General features: G+C 45.9%; 2 protein-coding genes across 2 annotated transcripts in view; both read left to right on the top strand.

Moving 5' to 3' along the window:
- LOC130380103 (sodium/potassium/calcium exchanger 3-like) overlaps positions 1 to 13111 on the top strand; it is a 45486-nt gene extending 32375 nt beyond the window's left edge. The window contains exons 5-16 of the mRNA XM_056587286.1: positions 461 to 564; positions 4243 to 4317; positions 5394 to 5419; positions 5559 to 5612; positions 6375 to 6508; positions 7419 to 7579; positions 8686 to 8956; positions 10256 to 10422; positions 11244 to 11358; positions 11801 to 11913; positions 12379 to 12444; positions 12874 to 13111. Coding sequence (XP_056443261.1) covers positions 461 to 564; positions 4243 to 4317; positions 5394 to 5419; positions 5559 to 5612; positions 6375 to 6508; positions 7419 to 7579; positions 8686 to 8956; positions 10256 to 10422; positions 11244 to 11358; positions 11801 to 11913; positions 12379 to 12444; positions 12874 to 13026 — 1439 coding nt within the window. The 3' untranslated portion in view covers positions 13027 to 13111. The remainder of the gene's footprint in view (positions 1 to 460; positions 565 to 4242; positions 4318 to 5393; positions 5420 to 5558; positions 5613 to 6374; positions 6509 to 7418; positions 7580 to 8685; positions 8957 to 10255; positions 10423 to 11243; positions 11359 to 11800; positions 11914 to 12378; positions 12445 to 12873) is intronic.
- Positions 13112 to 16571: 3460 nt separating this feature from the next.
- Positions 16572 to 20533, top strand: part of LOC130380102 (ras and Rab interactor 2-like) — a 29749-nt gene continuing 25787 nt past the window's right edge. The window contains exon 1 of the mRNA XM_056587285.1: positions 16572 to 16749. The gene's annotated coding sequence lies outside the window, so the exon portion shown is untranslated. The remainder of the gene's footprint in view (positions 16750 to 20533) is intronic.

The following is a 20533-nucleotide window of genomic DNA, read 5'->3' as shown; positions in this document are numbered from 1 at the left end:
TTTGACGTCTTCAAGCCACCGTTGTAAATGTTGCACTGCACTGTCACAATATATGTAAAATACAAACAATCATCACAAGCGATCAGAGAGTGCTTTTTCATTATGCTGCGCTGTGTGTATGTGCGTATGTGTGTATTTGGGTGTGTGTGTGTGTGTGCTTGTGCACGTGTGTGTGCTCATTTGTTTGTTCTCATTTGTGTCTGTTAATATGTATGTCTGTGTGTTTGTGTGTGCGTTAATGTTTGTGAGTGTGTGTGTGTTTTATTGTTCATGTAAGTGTTTACTCATATGTGTTTATGTGTGTGTGTGTATGTGTGTTCATGTGTGTGTGACGTGTGTGTTTTCATATGCTTGTGTGTGTCTGTGCATGTGTCTATGTGTTCGTGTGTGTGTTTTGTTGTTCATGTTAGTGTGGACTCATATGTGTGTTGATGTGTGTGTGTGTGTGTTCCTCCCTCAGGGGTGTTCATCACTAAGGGGGACGTAGGGGTGGGCACCATCGTGGGATCGGCCGTCTTCAACATCCTCTGCATCATCGGAGTGTGTGGCCTCTTCGCCGGCCAGGTAGGACACTACACGCGCACACACACTCACACACCCTCACGCACACACACACACACGCACACACATCACACACTCACTCACTCACTCACTCACTCACTCACTCACTCACTCACTCACTCACTCACTCACTCACACATATCACACTCACAAAAACTCACACTCACAGTCACAGATAAGCACTCAGAAACACACACATACACACACACACACGCACACACATCACACACTCACACACACACACACATACATACTCACTCACTCACTCACTCACTCACTCACTCACTCACTCACTCACTCACTCACTCACTCACTCACACATATCACACTCACAAAAACACACACTCACAGTCACAGATACGCACTCAGAAACACACACACGCACACACACACACACACAAACACACACGCACACCCTGTAATGCTGAGAGGATTCATTAGCTTTATCAATCTGCATGGTAAATGCAGAGGGGTAATGCATTAAAAACATGAACGCACTCATGCATACTCTAATGTGCTCATCATGAATAAGAGAAACATGTGCTCTGCATATGCTGATGAAGTGAATTATGTATGCGCCGGGTTTAGGCGTGGGGCGTGCGGAAAAATGTGTCCCATTTAATCCTTGGAATGATCATTACTGAAGACAAACGTCTGTTTTACTCTGTGAGGCAGTTTGCCATCGGGAGGTTAGGTCATGTGTAGCAAGTCCCCCCCCCCCCCTCTATATATAAAGGACTCATGGCTATTTGTGACACTAATGACCTCATAAAATGTCCAATTGTTTTTGTGTTGTTGCTGTAATTGTCTTTTTTATTAACCTCATCATCGAGACATTATATTTAATTCACTATAATCAAATCGTTCATATTTTTTTATGCAGATAAAAAAATAAAATAAAACATGCAATTATAATAAATACAGTCCATCCCCCTCCTACTTCACGACAACAATATCCACTATTCACTCATCACGCATCACCAAGGCAGAAGGGCTGACTGAGGTCCCTGTCAACTGAAGCACATCTCTGCAGAAGCTGAGAAAAACCCCAATGACATGGCAGGTCCAAAAACTTTTGAGAAGTTGGCGTGACTGTTTTGCATCCTCCTCCTCAGTGAGTGCATCGGCCGTCATGCACGCGCTCAGATGCGTGCCCACATGTAGGGCGGCTGTTCTCGACTCTTTGTAGCGCCGCTATCTTCTGCTGCATAAAACAACAGGACTGCATAAGAGATGAAGATGCTCTCTTTCCCTCCCTCTCTCTTAGCAGGTCACCTTCTCTAACTGCTGTTGTACACCTTTTACTCTATTTGAACAAAGTTGTCCCCCTTGCCCTCTAACTCTCTCTCTCTCGCTCTTTCTCTCTCTCTCTCTCTCTCTCTCTCTCTCTCTCTCTCTCTCTCTCTCTCTCTCTCTCTCTCTCTCTCTCTCTATCTCTCCCTCTCTCTCTCTCTCTTTCTCCCTCTCCCTCTCCCTCTCCCTCTCTCTCTCTCTCTCTCTCTCTCTCTCTCTCTCTCACCCTCTCTCTCTCTCCCTCTCCCTCTCTCTCTCTCTCTCTCTCTCTCTCACCCTCTCTCTCTCTCTCTCTCTCTCTCTCTCTCTCTCTCTCCCTCTCCCTCTCTCTCTCTCTCTCTCTCTCTCTCTCTCACCCTCTCTCTCTCTCTCTCTCTCTCCCTCTCTCTCTCTCTCTTTCTCCCTCTCCCTCTCCCTCTCCCTCTCCCTCTCTCTCTCTCTCTCTCTCTCTCTCTCTCTCTCTCACACTCTCTCTCTCTCCCTCTCCCTCTCTCTCTCTCTCTCTCTCTCTCTCACCCTCTCTCTCTCTCTCTCTCTCTCTCTCTCTCTCTCTCTCTCTCTCTCTCTCTCTCTCTCTCTCTCTCTCTCTCTCTCTCTCACCCTCTCTCTCTCTCCCTCTCCCTCTCTCTCTCTCTCTCACCCTCTCTCTCTCTCCCTCTCTCTCTCACTCTCTCTCTCTCTCTCTCTCCCTCTCCCTCTCTCTCTCTCTCTCTCTCTCTCTCTCTCTCTCTCTCTCTCTCTCTCTCTCTCTCTCTCTCTCTCTCTCTCTCTCATGCCAGCCAGTGAACTGGGCCGCGTGCCTTAATGCACATGATACAGAGAATAAAGGATAAACTCTCCACCCCCAAAAGTAAACAATGCATGGCGTTTCAAGGCGCTTCAAACTCACGAACACTGTGATGCCACCACAGATGGTTGACTATGGACAGAGAGTGAGAGAATCAGCTGGTGTTAGGGACGGGTGGTGGTGTTTGCGGTTAAACTTTGGGGAAGGTATTCATTCCTTTTTATAATGGAACAGCAATCCTGTTTGGTGGCTTTTTGTTTGAATAAGACATTCATTCATATTGAATCATTTAGCAGACAAATGAACCTCATCCGCTCAGGTAAGGGAGCGGAGAGCAGCCACGCCTTCAATATCAGAGCAGTCGAGCAACAGGGGCCATTACAATGTCTCTTGCTTCGTGTTTGGTTCGACCAATCATTTGGCTGAAGGCGGGCGTCTGTGGGTGCGTGATTGGTGAACACAGTGAACCGCAAAAAAAAAACTCAGTAGAGGTTTCAAACCAACACTGTGTAGATTGAAACCTACAGAAGTAATTTACTGCTCAGAGTAGATCATTGGGCACTTTAACGATTAAGCGTACAGTTATTAAAATCCCCTTCTGAACCTTCACCTACTCGTGAAAAATGTGTTTTCTTCTATAGAAACCAAACAGGAAAAACGTGACTCCGCCCCTTGCAGTTCTTCCAAGAAATTCATCAATAGTATAGTAGGACTGCCAGATCGGAGATTCATATCAGAGCAACTACCCAGATGAATTTAGGTGCCCCGGGATGTTCTCCCTAAAACGGCAGCTGGGAGAGTGTAGAGCAGCTGTAGGAGAAGAACAAACCAATGAATAGTTTAAGGAAGACAGTGTAGTGTACAGTGTTGTACCACCACAGAACACCTCCATCATCTCTCCGCGTGCCTCATTCTGCCCTCCACCCGAAGCCGCGGTCGATCCTACACCACCTTGATGTGGGGACGATTGATTGTTGATGATGATTTAAGCAGATGTATATATATATATTCGTATCTGCATTCTGATAATCCATGTGTGCGTACGTGCGCACATATGCACGTAAGGGCACATATCGATATCAAAAACACACAGCACATCACCTTTGCAGTGTGTTGGAGAAGAGGGGGGGAATCCATAGGAGGGGAACTCAAACCCGGGACCGCTGCAGAGCTCCCCGGGGGGGGGGGGGGGAACCCTCAGAGCGGCCCCCCTCTGGGTGGGGGGGGGGATTCTTCACGCCCGCGCCCTCCAGTCCCGGTGAGTGGGCCGCCGGCGGACGTGGACAGTAGCAGCGTGACTCACGGCTCAGTCGTGGGCTCTTCCATTGTATCCCCGGACATAAAGTCGATCAACACTTCCCTGCGTGGGCGACGGGCATTCAGCCGGCCGCCGCGATGAATGTGAGATGCGCAAGGTCGCCCCCGGAGAGAGCTCTTACGTTTACATTCAGCGTGGTGTTTGTGGCGGCGGGGCGGCGGGGGGGGGGGGAGGCGGGCCTCCTCCTACTTCAGTGCTCGGTTGTTATTGTCCTCCAGGCACGGATTTATTAATGAAAAGAGTTGGTGTGATTTTTGATCGTGTTCCTCTCTGTGGCTCGCAGGCGGTGAGGCTGTCTCATTGGACGCTGCTCCGGGACTCCATGTACTACACCTTCTCTATCGTGGCCCTCATCGCGGTAAGGTTTGATCGCACGGACACGCACACACGCAATCACACACACACACACACACACACACACACACACACACACACACACACACACACACACACACACACACACACACACACACACACACACACACACACACACGCGCGCGCTCGCACACACACACACACACACACACACACATGCACGCGCACACACACACACACACACACACACACACACACACACACACACACACACACACACACACACACACACACACACATGCATGGATGGAAAGGGCACCGATGTAAAAAAAACGACATCACCTTTGCATACACACACACGCACAGGTGAAATGAAATGGTGCTGCGTGTGCTTAAAATAGGGTTGGATAATTTGTATCATTATTGCCGGGTTCTTTAAAGGTTTAAGAGACGCCAGGGACAATCGAATGGCGTGTGCTGTCATGTGGCACAAATACAAACAACACACCAATTTCTCACTCCAATTAGCTTCACACGCTAGACCTGACATTGTCGTGCTTTCCCGAGCACACACACACACACACATAAACATAGAAACACACACTCACACATATCGACACACACACAAACAAGCAGTGCATAGAGTGCAAGCTCACATATGTGTGATGTGACGTCACAGGATGAACTGGGATTCCGCATACGGAGCATGTTGAAACAAACTGTGAGAACCGACCGCGAAAATCACTTCCAAACACAAACTTGGTTTTCCAAGTAATTTCTCAGAATGAGATGGTAAACAATTAGGCTAAAAGCCAGCGTATCAGGCCTCTAGGCTTTGCCTCAGTCCTGCCCCCTAATGGTGGATGTACTGCACTGCAGTGAGAAACTTTGCAACATAAGATAAGATAAGAAGGAACTTTATTGGTCGAAAAGGAAAAAAGATTGAAAAGAAAATAGTATAAACAATGTAGTAATAAATGTAAGTAGTACATGCTAACAACAGCACCTATTAGAATAACAATAAAAGTATGGCACATTTATATAAGAGGTCATATTGCAAATGATTGTAGCATCGCAGCAACTAACACCCATTCCGGTGCTCTTCTCTTCTCCAAACAGTTCATCTACGATGAGCAGGTCTGCTGGTACGTAGCAACAAGAGGTAGCATCGCAAGGCAGGGTGTATGCGCAGAAGTGTGATCTTCTAAGATGGATGTGGATGGATGTAGAGCTAGATGTAGATAGAGTCCATGACACTGACGACCCTCTGCTATGGATCTCTAGGTGGGAGTCTCTCATCCTGGTCCTCATGTACATGGTGTACATTCTCATTATGAAGTGAGTAATCCCGTCTTGCGCTGCCCACTGCCCACATGTGTTTGTGTTTGGTTAGGTAACATGCTAATCAGGTGCTTTTTTTCTTGCACAATAACATCATGTTGATGGGTTCCTGTGTGAAGTCCAGGGCCAGGCGATATGGTTCGCTATCGATTCTCTTTATTATTAAGAGAATCCTGGGGAGTTTTATGCAATTCCGGAACGAATATAGCAATATGCTTATTGATTCAACATCCCGTTTGAATTGAGGGTCATCCCATTGCAGCATAGTAAGGTTTCAAGTGTGGTATCAGACTTCCATCAGTTTAAGTTTGTTAACATTTTGATTACTTGAAGGGCACATCTTATCATTAATGCAAGGGGATTATACATTAAGATATTTCATGCTTTTATCCAAAGCAACTTTCAAGCGGTTCATACACACATTCACATGGAGTCAACCATGCAAGGCAACAGCCAGCTCGTCAGGAGCAGTCAGGGTTGGGTGCCTTGCTCAGGGTTTTAATAGAGGCTATCAACTCGTTATCACCCTAAGACGATATCTTAATATCAAGACGATAAGCGATAATTCTGAATCATTGCCCAGCCCTAATAATCCTCTTGAAACGGTTAGCTTATTGCAGCAGTTGGAGAATTACAACCCACGCAAGAACAGGATCATATGCATTAGGATAGTCGAATCATTGAAGAAACTCCTCGGCCCAAGGCCGTGACGCTAACTGAATTAAACATGGACACTCTGTATTCCCTCGCCGCACTCAGGTTTAACGGCCGGGCAAGACGCTACTTTGACCGGAGGAAGAAGAGCTCAGCGAACCTGACCAACGGGCTGACGGGTAGCACGGACCTGGAGGACAACGTCAGCTGCGACCCCACCGCTGTCCTGCTCAAGAAATGTAAGCCAGACGGACGTCGGTGTGGTTCATAATGTCTCCCTCTCCATCCCAAAGGCTTGCGGGCTACATGTGCACACAGTTACACCTGCAGAGATGGTAAATGGGCTGTATTTGCATTGCGCTTTTCTAACCAGTTGCCACTCAAAGCACTTTACAATCATTGCCTGACATTCACCTGACGTTCACGTACGCATTCACACACCGACGGCGGTGTCAGTCAGGCAAGGCGAGGTCGGGAGCAGTTAGGGTGAGGGGTCTTGCTCAGGGACACCTCGACACGCGAGATGCCAGGGGGTCGAACCCAAGTCACAAGTCAACCCAGTCTTCCTCCTGAGCCACTTCCACCGAGGTGAAGATGCTCCACTCAGAGATAAACCTATTAGAACCTGCGGAGGAGAGGCGAAAAGGGTTGACGATACCATCACAGACGGAGATCTAAAGCATTAGGAAATGTTTAAAAGAAGATCATCTTTTGCTTGTACGATCTTTAAACAGTATCTCCGATGTAATAGATAGAGCACATCCACGTAGTGTCGGAGAACGACCAGATGTCTGGGTTTGATTAAAGTACATTATAAGACAGACTAGTTGTTTACCAAAACTCCCCCCATGGTTTAACCAGCTCAAGTTGATAGCAGTGCAAGCAAAAGCCCTGAAACACATCTGGCCTGTGAGCATGGAGACTGCCCCCTTCTTGAACCTGGTGATAAAGCTTATACGATCTTCAACATAGTAACCTATGCCATGTTAACACTGTCAATGAGATTTAACCATCATTTAGAGAAAACAGCAGCATAATCCCATGGTTTGCCACTTTAAGAGAAAAGTGCGCCTTACAAGCCAACCAGGGGATCCAGAGCGCGGTGGCGGCGGTCTGCTCGAGACCTCTGACCCCTCTGTCCGTCCGCAGCCACCTACCCCTGCACGCCATCCGTGCTGATGGTGGACGAGCTGCTGTCGGCCTACCCCCACCAGCTCACCTTCTCCGAGGCCGGCATGAGGATCATGATCACCGACCACTTCTCCCCGCGGACGCGACTCACCATGGCCTCACGACTGCTCATCAACGAGGTAGGCGCCGAGGAGACCGCACCCTCGCTAAGTCCGTCCCGGCTTCACCCAAACACAGCTACTGAAATGATCTGGTAAAATGCGGTTTGGGTTGGAGATTCGGCCGGTTCACCACACTGACTGACATACATGTTTCCCAATTAAATAATTTGCTACATCTACGTTGTTTACATGCGTGCAGACGTGTTTCAGCAGCAGAATCACGACAACAAAGTAATGACGGCAAATTATTTTCGTAACGGGTGGTTAAGTGAAGCAGGGAGAGATGAGTTTTGTCCTTCAAAGCACCTTCAAAAAGCATAAATTAATGCAGTGAGTCGCAGATGATTACATTACTTTACACATTAATTATAGTTTATAGATGCTAAATAATGTGATGAGGACAAAGTTTGGTCTGATTAGTTTGAGGGTTGTTTACAAGGACACACTATTCGAAAAGCCCCCAGGGAATCACCGGGTACCTCACAATGCATTACGATATGCGATACATGACAAACGACCGATGATACACAGATTCTGCGTTAATCGTTATAATGTTAGACAATCCTATAACAATACATTGCGATACTTGTCTAACTTTGAATACAAAATACCATAAGAAGTAGTTGGTGCTGGATTTCTGTCTTTGTTGTTGATTGTCAAAGTTGAGTTTTTCAGTGACTCGTCTTCGGCTAGTTAACTTCCGTTCACGTTTCCCTCATTCATGTGTGGAACGCCACGTCGAGAAGCAATGGAGTATCGACGCTGGGAGCAGTGAAATCAGTTTACAGCAACTTATTTTAATAATTAAATATCGATTTTCGCCGCCAGCATATCGATTCCCGGATCGCACGATGAGGGGCAACGATATGTCTCTGTAACCATATTTCTCCCACCCTAGTGTACTAAAGTGTGACGTCACGTTTCCATAGCAACCGATATTCGGTTCTGCCCAAACCAAATTAACAAGGGGAAATCCTATGCCACACAAAAGTTTCACAGAAAACGATTTTTTTTGCGAATTGATTTGCGAGTTTGCTTTACCAATGATGTAAGTAATATGGAGAATAGATTGTCTTCATGTAAACGTATTGATCACGGTGCCGATCGGTTGTCATGGTTTCCAGAGACAACGGCTGATCAACACATCGGAGACGCGCGTCAACCGCATCACCAACGGCGACTCGGACTCGGCGGCCCGGGCGCCGGAGAGGCGTGGCTTGGAGAACGGGTTGGGCGGGGCCGAGCGGGGGCTGAACGGGCGGGGCCGCGCCCAGGGGGCGGAGCCTGCCAAGGAGGCGGAGAACGAGAACGAGGACAACGACAACAACGCCAACGACGAGGAGGGGGACGGCGAGGAGGGCCACGACGGGCCCCTGGTGCCCTTCAGGATCCCAGGTCGCTTTTTATTCATTCAACCTTTATTTAACCAAATATCAAAGTCAAAGTATACTTTATTATCACATGGTTGGGAAATTTGTTTGGTCAAAATGCAGAACATTTAAGACACGTAAGCATACAAGTAGGTACCCTTACACACACACACACACACACACACACACACACACACACACACACACACACACACACACACACACACACACACACACACACACACACACACACACACACACACACACACACACACACACACACACACACATCGACAACATTTAGGAATATATAGTTAGGTATGAATACAGCTCACAGCCTCCTTATTATCCAACCTTTATTTAACCACTATTTAACCAGGTAAAAGTCTCATTGAGATTAAATCTATTTTTCAAGAGAGACCTGGCCAAGCATAGAACAGACAATACGTACAAGTTTCATACTAGCAAAACGCACAATTTACACCAAATTTTAAGACCATTTGGGGATTTCAAGTAAGGGATTATACACGCGTACGGTACATGGTCCAATATTTCCACATAATAAGTCCTTAAAAGTAATGAGCCAAAGGCATCAAATGAGATCGGTTCTGAAAGTCTTTCTGGAGGGTGTTCCAAGCAGATGGGGAAGCATACCCTGATCCGGATTAGCATCTTGATTAAGATTATTGATTATGGAGCTTGATTATGGATGGATGGAAGTTATGGACACATGGAAATGTGTTAGCGTCAGTTTTCCATCGAATGAATGTAATTCATCTTCAAATATCTAACTAGTAATGACATGGAACGACCTTCACACATGATATCTTAGCTGAAATATATTTATTGCTGTGGGTACAGTAAGGTTGTTCATAGAACCAAGTGCCAAGAACAAACAATCGCTAGGTTAACCCATTCCCCGTATACAACAAGGATAGCTAGGATAAGATGCTCCACAATGCTAGGGACTATTTTTAAGTGCCAGGGCGTACAACATACAATAAGTGCGTACATTAAGTGACAGAACGTAATTGCATGTGAGTTTTGAGTCTCTTGCTGAAGCTGGTGAGCGATTCCATCGGCAGGGAGCTCGTTCCACCTCACCTATCGTTCTGCCTCTTGGCCCCCTCTCCCCTCCCACATCACACAAACCGTGCCGCCAGCACCATCCGGCGGCTTTGTTCCCTTCTGCACGTTTCTGCGTGTGCTTGTCTCCTTGATGAGATGAAAGGAGAGGAAAAAAAACAGAAGACAACAAAGCCTCCGTGTTCCCGCTCATTAGCGTAATGGCTAACGAGGTTAGCGTGGTCCTCTTGTCTTCCAGCGGGGGCGTGCAACAAGCTCAAGTGGCTGGCCATGTGGCCGCTGTGCCTGCTGCTGTTCCTCACCGTGCCCAACTGCAACAAGAAGCCCTGGGAGAAGTGGTTCATGGTGGCCTTCTTCACGGCCACCGTGTGGATCGCCGGCCTCTCCTACATCATGGTCTGGATGGTCAGTCCCCGCCTCTGGCTCCGCCCCTCCTCTCCGCCTCCCCCTTTCTCTCTCTCCTCTCCGTCTCCCCCTTTCTCCCTCTCATCTCTGTCTCCCGCTGTCTCTCTTTCTCTCTCTTTCACTCTGTCTCTCTCCCTCCAACTGTCTCCCTCTCCCTCTCTCTCCGTGTCTCTCTCTCACTCAGTCTCTCTCTGTCCGTCTCTCTCTCTCTCCCTCTCTCTCTCTCTCTCTCTCCCCCTCTCTCTCTCTCTCACTGTCACTCTCTCCCCCTCTCTCTCTCTCTCTCTCTCCCCCTCTCTCCTGTCCCCCTCTCTCTCCCTCTCCCTCGCTCGGTCCCTCTCTCTCCCTCTCTCTCTCTGCCTCTCTCTCTCTGTCTCTCTCTCTCTGTCTCTCTCTCTCTTTACCTCTCTCTCTGTCTCTCTCTCTCTCTCTCTCTTTGCCCCTCTCTCTCTGCCTCTCTCTCTCTCTCTCTCTCTCTCTCTCTCTCTCTCTGCCTCTCTCTCTCTCTCTCTCTCTGCCTCTCTCTCTCTCCCTCCATCCCTCCCTCCCTCTCTCTCTCTCCCTCTCTCACAACCACAGTGTCAGTAAGAACTACGCGGTCATTGAAGCTGTGCTTTTGCTAAACACAGGGAGAACCAGGAGTTGTGACTTTTGTTTTGCTTACAACCTTCTGTGCAAGAGTGAAATGTTGTAGTCACCGCAAATAAATATGCATGTGCTGCTCTATTCATTATAGCCTCTATTTTTGGTGTTAAAAAAGCGTACAAAACAGCAAAACCAACGATGAAGGAGAGTGTGTTGTTGTGTGTGTTGTCCCCCAGGTGACGGTCATCGGGTACACCCTGGGCATCCCTGATGTCATCATGGGCATCACCTTCCTGGCCGCTGGCACCAGCGTGCCCGACTGCATGGCTAGTCTCATCGTCGCACGCCAAGGTAAGTCTTCTGGTCGGCTCGCCGTGTGACGCCGCACCTACTCTAACGCATGCACGCACACGTACAAACCCAGGCACATGTAGACGCCCACAAACCCACTCACACACTCAATCGCTCACTCGCTCACACACGCACACACACTCGCACACACACTTTCTCAATCGCACGCAGGCACACGTGCACGTGTGCACACACACACAAGCACACACGCGTTCAAAAACACATGCCCGTGTCGACCTGCACACACAAACTAATTTACTCGCTCACTCACTCTCACACACATAATGCACATAAAGAGCATTGTTTATGATCATTCCCAGTCAATTCGAAGCCTTGGGGAATGATTAAAACACGCTATGCATGTTATCATTATCAGCTATGTCATCACCGACGTGTCACACGACCCGCTGCAGGCCGTGACGTGTCGCTCTCCTCCCCCCAGGTCTGGGAGACATGGCCATCTCCAACTCCATCGGCAGCAATGTGTTTGACATCCTGGTGGGCCTGGGGCTGCCCTGGATGCTGCAGACGCTCTGCGTCGACTACGGCTCCGTGGTGAGTCAACGCTGGCCTTGGGTGCCAGGGTGCTGGGGGGGGGGGGGGGGGGGGGGATAAGAATAGAATAGCAAGCCAAGTTTGTATAGCCGGTATAGTAAAGCGCACATGGCAATCTGTCTAGGTTGTACTCTCACTCACTTAATGGACGGACAGGAGGGGGGGGGGGGGGGGGGTTGCAGGTTGAATGACTGGATGACAACAATGGATGATTAACTCAAAAGGCGTTCCACAGTTTGATATGGTTGGACTCTTTCTTTCAACATATTTATATGGTACAATGATAATTGTACCTAAATGTCAATGGAAATGCAAAAATCACGTGGTTGCTAACTGTGTTTGTGTGTGTGTGTGTGTGTGTGTGTGTGTGTGTGTGTGTGTGTGTGTGTGTGTGTGTGTGTGTGTGTGTGTGTGTGTGTGTGTGTGTGTGTGTGTGTGTGTGTGTGTGTGTCTGTGTGTTCCCAGGTCCATCTCAACAGTAGGGGACTCATATTTTCTGTTGTTCTTCTACTGGCCTCAGTGTTCCTCACAGTGAGTATGCAGCAACACAGACACATACTCGCTCACTCACTCACTCACACACACACACACACTCACACACACACACACACACACACACACACACACACACACACACACACACACACACACACACACACACACACACACACACACACACACACACACACACACACACACACACACACACACAGTTAAGTATGTGGGAGTATGTGTGTGTGGTGAGGTTTCACACAGGATCCATGTCGTATAGATTTCAAAAGAAGTCATGTTGTTAATAGGATAGAGGGTCCAAGAAGCTTGCGTGGACAGATTCTATATTGGATGGCACACGTGACTCCTATACCCATGTGCTATTTTGACTGCTCTACTTGGAGCTAGGTGTTGACTTTGATGCTAGGGTGCGAAGACTCACACTCTCTTGCCTTGAATCCTCCCCAGGTGGTGGGCGTCCACTTGAACAAGTGGACCCTGGACAAGCGTCTGGGCCTGACCTGCCTGCTCATGTACTCCATCTTCCTCTGCTTCTCCATCCTCATCGAGTTCAACGTCTTCACCTTCGTCAACCTGCCCATGTGCTCGGACATCCACTGACCTGCCTCCGCTTCCTCTTCGCCTCACATCTCCTTCTTCTTCTTCTTCTGAGACGGAGGACGTCCCACCTGGCTGCTGGTGTCCCATCCGGCCTCCTCCTTCACCCCCCCCCCCCCCCCCCTACTCCCCCTGCACAACCCTGGAAGCTCCAGCCATCTCCAGATATGTCTATAGAGCTTTATATGATTTGAACCTTGGTGCAATATGTGACAGATGAACACCAGAGTCAGAAGAAGAGGCTGTCCGAGGGTTTCTTGGGGTTGGATTACTGGACTGAATCAAAGAAGAGTAGCAGGAGGAAGAGGAGGAGGAGGATGAGGAGGAGGAGAAGAGGGAGGGAGCCCAGTCATGGTCAAAAGGAATCGAAAAGGATGTCTTAGGGTTTATTGGGTTGGATTACTGGACTGAATCAAAGAGGAGGAGCAGGAGGAAGAGGAGGAGGAGGAGGAGGAGGAGGAGACGGAGGAGAGGGAGCCCATTCGTGGTCAAAAGGGATCGAAGAAGTTGTCCGAGCGGGTGAACTAGGCTACTCCTGGCTACCCGGTCGCGAGCTGAGGGGTGGAAACGGTTGAGAGGAACCGACCTGCGTTCAGTTCAACGGCAGGCGTTGAACGACACGGAGAAGCTGCTACTTTAACTCACTGACTAACCCAACCGAACGGGACAGATCACGTGCTTAAAGCGATCTTTAGCCTAATAGGGTCGTTTGTTACTCTTTGTATGTGTGTAAAGCGCATTCACGTATTTCTAACTGGATTTCTTTGTCCATATTTAAGGGTTATACTGATGCTCATGTTTCCTGGATTTATGAATTCTCTCTTGCACACCTACATTTGGTATCGAAAGTCACTATATTGTATATTTTTCCTTGACAAAGAGTCAGCAACTAGAATTATTGTTAGTGACCCCTTTCCAAATGCCTCAGTCTCTCTACCTTGCTGAGTATCTGCCCTAAGAGATTCATATAGCATGCTGTATTCACCAGTCCTGATGCTTTGCACTGAGCAAACCCAAATATTTGACTATACTGATGATATTAAGTCTTGTCTTTGGATGTTTTTGTTTGGTTTCCCTTACAGATATAGCTAATTAAATATGTGGTATATTTTCCTACAGTTTAGTCCAAAAATAGGAAAGGGATCATTCTGGAATTGAATTGAAATCCAGCACTGTCACTTTATTGATTAAACATGATATGATATTACTGTTGTGAGCCAGCTACAGGTTGTTTTAATCGTGTAACTACTGAATAAGAAGATTTCCCTAGACTATAGGACTTTGTGCTACAGGGTGAGTACGTCAGGTTTGCATCAGAGCTGAGTACGATACTCCTAGCAGGGCTTGTGCATCACAATACATCTTGGAATTTTTTGTCTGCAATGCTCCCGCATATTGAGAGGACTCAAGAGAGATGTAGCCCTGTAAAATCCTAGATCAACATAATTAAACCGTAACCTACGCTTACCTTGCATGATATATGCTGTGGCAGTTTCAAAGGCAACAATAACTTCCCACAAATACTTTCACGATTTATTGCTAAACGATGACCGAAAAAACATGATTACCAACACAATAACTAACATTCCATTGCTCCAATGCCTCCAAAATGGAGATCTTCATTGCGATGTACAAGCCCTGTTCTTCTGAGACAAAAGTAGTTTGAGAACAAATGATAGTTGATGACCGTGAAGAGATTTGGACCTGAGCTTGAGACTTTGTAGATGCGAGGGCTGTGTGTGTGTGTGTGTGTGTGTGTGTGTGTGTGTGTGTGTGTGTGTGTGTGTGTGTGTGTGTGTGTGTGTGTGTGCGTGTGCGCGCTGCTGTGTGTTGTATTTTCTAGGGGCACCAAGGACTTCACTGTGACTGGGAAGACATAATCATAATTTATTTATGAATTAATTTATTCAAGGATAATGTCGACCACCAGTTTCAGTACCCTTGGATTGTGTACGAGATATCAACTGGAATGCTTTCTGTTTGTTCCTTAAGGCGATGTACATTTACTGTACCTGATATATATATATATACTATAAGTACTGGAATCTGACTTGATGTTGTTTATATTTAAGAATAGATCTATATAATTTATAAGTTTTGTATAGTTTCAGAAAAAACTATGAGCATTTGTATATTGTAAATAAATAACAAATAAACAACCGTCAATAAAAACAATTGTTTTGAAGCTGAGGCTTATCGAAGTATCCCAGCTATCGTTTGGCTGGTTTGCCGATGTTATATAATTTGGCCGGACCGTCCTTGCTGAGCAGAAGTTTTGATTTCCCACATAGTTTGTCTCAACGTGGCAGGTTAAAAGGAGAGCGTGCACCACTGCTGCTAATCCCTTGCATGTTAGTTCAGTAAGGAATTACACATCGTAAGGACAAACCCCGTTGTACTTCAGGACGATAACATATTAACACAAAACGACGGGCTCGGAAACAACATCGCTTTTTTAACAACGATACAGCACTTGAACCTCTGCAATGCCTCCCTGTATTTGAGTCTACTACAGCCAGCTTAGCGGCCGGGTTCCTGCTTGTATTTGAGCCAAAGCCTCCTCTTGTAAACGGCATTATTGCCTCTCCGTTTGAAGCATGCTTTCAGAAAAACTGTGGAGAAATTTGCAAGGTGTTTTTCATTTTATTTTTATTGCTTACTCTAAGGTGATTGATATTTATGATTGTGTTTTATTGGGTCTCCTCTCAATGCAAACCACTCTGAATCAATGTCAATGTGATTGTTGGAGAGACAAAAGAGGGCTCTGTGGTCGCTGTGTTTATACGTTTCCAGTGAAGACAATGAATTGGTACATTTTCCATTCGTTTGGGTATTTTGTAGATAGGCTCTATATAGTTTTAAAAAGGTTGTGCGCATGACTCTTTCATAACTCAAATTATTTTGTGTGTAATGTTAAGATATGACCAGGATCAAAATATACAGTTTTTATTATGCTGTGCATTTCAAAATGGGGAACATTATTATAAATACACGGGATAGGCAATCATATTTCAGATATCAGGAGTATTTAGGTCTACGCAAGTAGTTCTCAGTCGACTAATGTAATTTTATGCATTATGCATATGCATTATTTGTCTTTGTTATTTGTTTGTAAATCCTCGTTTTTGTGGGGGCCTCTGAATAGAACTGTGTACCACAGAAGATACGTTTAGCATTGTTTCCCCAGGGTCTTCTTGCAATAAATTGATTTACATGCAGACTGGCTTTTTGTTTCTATTTTCTTGTTTCAAAATGTGTTTGCTTCACTTCATGGACCTTTAACCCCACTTGTCATCACAATACAGAGCGCATCATAGAACTCCTTGTCATTTAAATGTACTCAAATTACAAACGATAAAAAGGCCTACACGACTAAAAAAGAGGACTACACGACTGTAATAAAAGCATAGGCCTATATTGCAAAACATTTGGAAAACACAGGGGTCAAAGGTGAGGATGCGCCTCCATCACTTTTTTCACGCGGCATTCCAACGGTGGTCACGTGGCTCCGCCTCCCCTCCTCTCCTCCTCTTCCCAGTCTCCTCGGAAACCGCAGCGGGGCGCCGAGGCGCTGCAACGCCGCTCGACGTGAGCTATGAACACTGAAATGCACACGGTCGGCTCTCGATGCGTTCCGAAAGAGAAACAAGGCGAACTATGTTTACCTATGATGCCTTTCACTGACCGTAAAGACACAACGCGTCGAGTTTCGGAGACCTTGTAAAGGTAAGGGAGTTGTTTTCTCGTCATGATGTTTAAAGTTGTTTCTTTCTACTACAAGAACGTTATCCCTTTGTTCTATACGACTTTAGGCTTTTGTATGTGTAAACAAGATAGCATAGTGTCCAATAAAAGTAATGTTAGCCCACTGAAATGTGTAGAAAAGCAGACCGTGGTCAGTTGTCCCACCCTTCTCAAACACGCACACTATTTTAATAATTTATTACAAAGAAAAACACATTCCCGCACACAACTATGAACAAGGCAGACGACTTGAGCTATCTAAGTTACATTGTCCCTGTTCCATCATGCAATCATGTATTTTTCTGTTAAAAATGTGCTTTTCTAACTTTCCATACCTTTTCCCCTTCTCCCTCACTTTTCTGAGTGCTAAGTATTCGTGCAAGTTCTTGGGACAGATGCAATCGTTTAGACTTGTATAACCTGGACTAGACCATAGACCTATGGGGACAATAATCTTATTCTCATGCCAGTGAGTCATTGTCTGTTTTCTGCAGTCAGTAGATGTCTGTCTAGCCTATATTTTTTATTATGGCTATTGGCTAGCATTCTTCCTAAAGCCCCTCTGCTATCGGGTTTGGAGATTATCTCCAGTTCTAAGGCAAGGCGTTTGTGTTCCAGGTGGCCCACATGGGTATGGAAGGCCAAATAATACCAAAAGGCTTGGAAGGGATACAGTCAACTGCTAAACTAAATATGTTCCAAGCTTATGCCATTGAAAATATCCTCTCTCACTTTTCTCTTCACTTTCTCTCCAGGGAAGATGTTTCTGATTTGTCAGCTGGTATTTTATACCATGACTGTTGTCTTTTAAAGTTCAAAAGAGTGCATTTCACAGCTGTAAAATTCTTTCTTCATGTCATCTTGAACTGTTGTTTACCTGTCGCCCTCATTGGTCGATAGGGCTGTTTAAAGAGCCCAGATTCATCTGGGACAGCAATGGAAACGCCACAAAAACAATAAAGAAGTGATGTCATGAGTGGAAGATAAAACTGTCTGGGGCTGTTGTATTGAGGGCTGAGCTTTTATATTGAACAGATGCAGAGATGGTCCATTTTAGAGGGGCAAATCTGGACCTGTCCTTTTATATATTAAAGTTTGCACAGCTTCTTAAACTAAATGTTCTCTCTGCTGGAAACTGTACATGACAGGCCCTTAAACTTGTTAATAGGTTCCATCCCTGTTCTTTAATTTCATTCAAGTTGTTTAGTGTCTAAAAAAAAATACAGTCTCTTGAAACCTGTATTTATGTTGTTTGTTGTGTTTTGATCAACTATAATCATGTTTATCAGAGTTCCTGTTTCCTGTTTATGTAGCACTCTGCTTCTCTCTTATCAAATCTCAATTACTCAACAATAATGTTAGGAAACTTTAACTTTTGGCTGCTGGGTTAGTTTGGAATAAAGAAGAAAGAGAGTATTCTGTTAAGAGATAAGGCGATTGGATTGCTGTCCTATGTATTGCGCTATTTGGGAGCATGTCAGGGTTAGGGATTGGGCTCAAAATACAGATAGACCAGAGACATACATTGACTCAGGTCAAAATGTTGGTATGCTGCTGGTATTCTGTATCCGACATCTGTGTCATGCATTCAATCCTGCAGCAGAGAGCACCAGAAAAGAGTTGAACCATACCACCAAACTAAATTGTATTACCATTTTATGCCACAAATGGTTAAATCTATGTCAAAAGTGATTCCTGACAGAACCGGTGATGTGGGCAAAACAGCAAAGTCTGAAGGACATCAGCCACGCTTTTATTTTGGTTCCCAATTTAATGAGGGAGTAGCCGACTGCAGGATTCCTACTGCTCGCTCCAAAGAACCAGGGAAATGCCCAGTCTTTCCCTCGGTTGACCATGCTGGTGTGGAAAGTTGAAGCCGGGCGCTGCTTGCCGCTTACACTGGTTCCCAACCACAACTTTAGTTGAAGGGCACGTTGGCATCCCCCCATATCCAAAGCCACTTGATTTATTTTCCTTCTGCGAAACACCGATGAAAGAGTTGACGCACTTCTTAATGATCTGAGGAGAGAGTGTGCGTTGGATTCCGCTGCTCCAAGAAGATTGATTACCGGATGAGATTTGACGAGCCGAGACAGATATATTCGGTGGGTTAGCCCTGTGAACAACCCAACAACCTCTCCCCCCCCCCCCCCCCCCCCCCTCGGTTTTCCCTTGCTGTTGGCATGTTTAAATAAAAGCATGCCAATCATTCTCATCCCTCACCCGCAGGATGTTGGCCAAGAGCTTCAGCTGAACCCATCCAGAACGACTGACCCAAATGCTTCTAGGTAGCTCTTGAACACAAAGACAAATATCGAAAAGGCTTTTGTCTCGGGCTTTGTCTTTCAGTTCATATTGTTCATTAGTGGTTAGGAGTTGCACAGCATGGGGTTTTAGCACATCTTTCCACTTGGCTGCACAGTGGTTGGGACAGACAAGTACATTGAGATATTCACATGTTTTTTAGAAAACATTGTGAATTAATAATGCGGATGTGTGTGTAATGTTTGCCCTTTTGGAGACAAAAAAACAGATAGTTATTCAGTAAATATTGGGCTAGTTTATACCGAGGGCTCATGCGGTCGTGTTGCCTGCTCTGCATATTTTTTGTCATTGTTAACTGCTAATGGTGTCACGTGGGCGGGAGGCTGTTATTTAGTAGTTCTTTCATGAAAACAGTCGTACCCTGAATACGTGCCCATTGGCCCGGTTCAGGTCTATGTTGGTGTTGTGTTGCCACTCTTTCCATACCCTTAAAAACCTGATTGGGCGGAGCCAGAGGAAATGGCAGATATTCCTGCTTGGTCGACAGAAAGAGACGAACACAAGGCTGTGTCAGCCAGCTGCTCTATGCTGATTGGTTGCCTATTATTCTTTCCAGCTGAGGTTAACTCAACATTTTGCAGGTCATGTTTATAATAAAAAACTGTTTCCATTACACACCTCATTGAATATTAGTTATACTAGCCCAACTAATGACAGAATAACTGACATACCTAAAAAACAAATACATTTTTTCTCAGGCCCTTGTTTCCTCAAAAACAAAAGCTATCTTTTAATTGGTGTGTGTGTGTGTGTGTGTGTGTGTGCGTGTGCGCGCGCGTGTGTGTGTGTGTGTGTGCATTTTAATGTCTCAGTCCTTCCATGTCCACAGCCATGTTCTTTCAGTTTTAATTCCCTTTACTCAGTTTCTTTTTTTTAAAATCTTTCATCGTTCCTTATGTTTCGATTTCAGTTTCATTTTAAAGATCCCATTCTATTAAGTTTCAGTTTTCATCGCATATGTTCAGTTTCCATTTAAGTGTTTACAAATTCCAATTTTTTGAAATTTGAAACTACATTCACCCTGGTGTGTGTGTGTGTGTGTGTGTGTGTGTGTGTGTGTGTGTGTGTGTGTGTGTGTGTGTGTGTGTGTGTGTGTGTGTGTGTGTGTGTGTGTGTGTGTGTGTGTGTGTGTGTGTGAATGTGTGTGTGTTTTCTTTACAGCCACCGCTGGGCATTAATTTATTGACTTTATGTGGTGTTTTTTAATATCTTGATTTTGAGTGGTGCTTTGGTCCACGTTCACCATGGCAACACGCAGTGTCTGTCTCTGTCTCTAAAGGCCTCCACCCTATCAGCAGCTCTGATGCCTCAACTAGTCATGGGTTCACCTCCACCAAACTCACTGTGGTCTGGGGGCAATGAGGCAGAGAAAGACAGAGGAGGCTTGAACATCTTCTCACCTAATGATACCTCCGAACGACTGGGGACCCATGTACCAAAT

This window comes from Gadus chalcogrammus, chromosome 3 (genome assembly GCF_026213295.1).
Source record: "Gadus chalcogrammus isolate NIFS_2021 chromosome 3, NIFS_Gcha_1.0, whole genome shotgun sequence".
NCBI classification, from domain to species: Eukaryota; Metazoa; Chordata; class Actinopteri; order Gadiformes; family Gadidae; genus Gadus; species Gadus chalcogrammus.
Note: the sequence above shows the minus strand (reverse complement) of the source record. Positions and strands in the feature narration are given on the sequence as shown.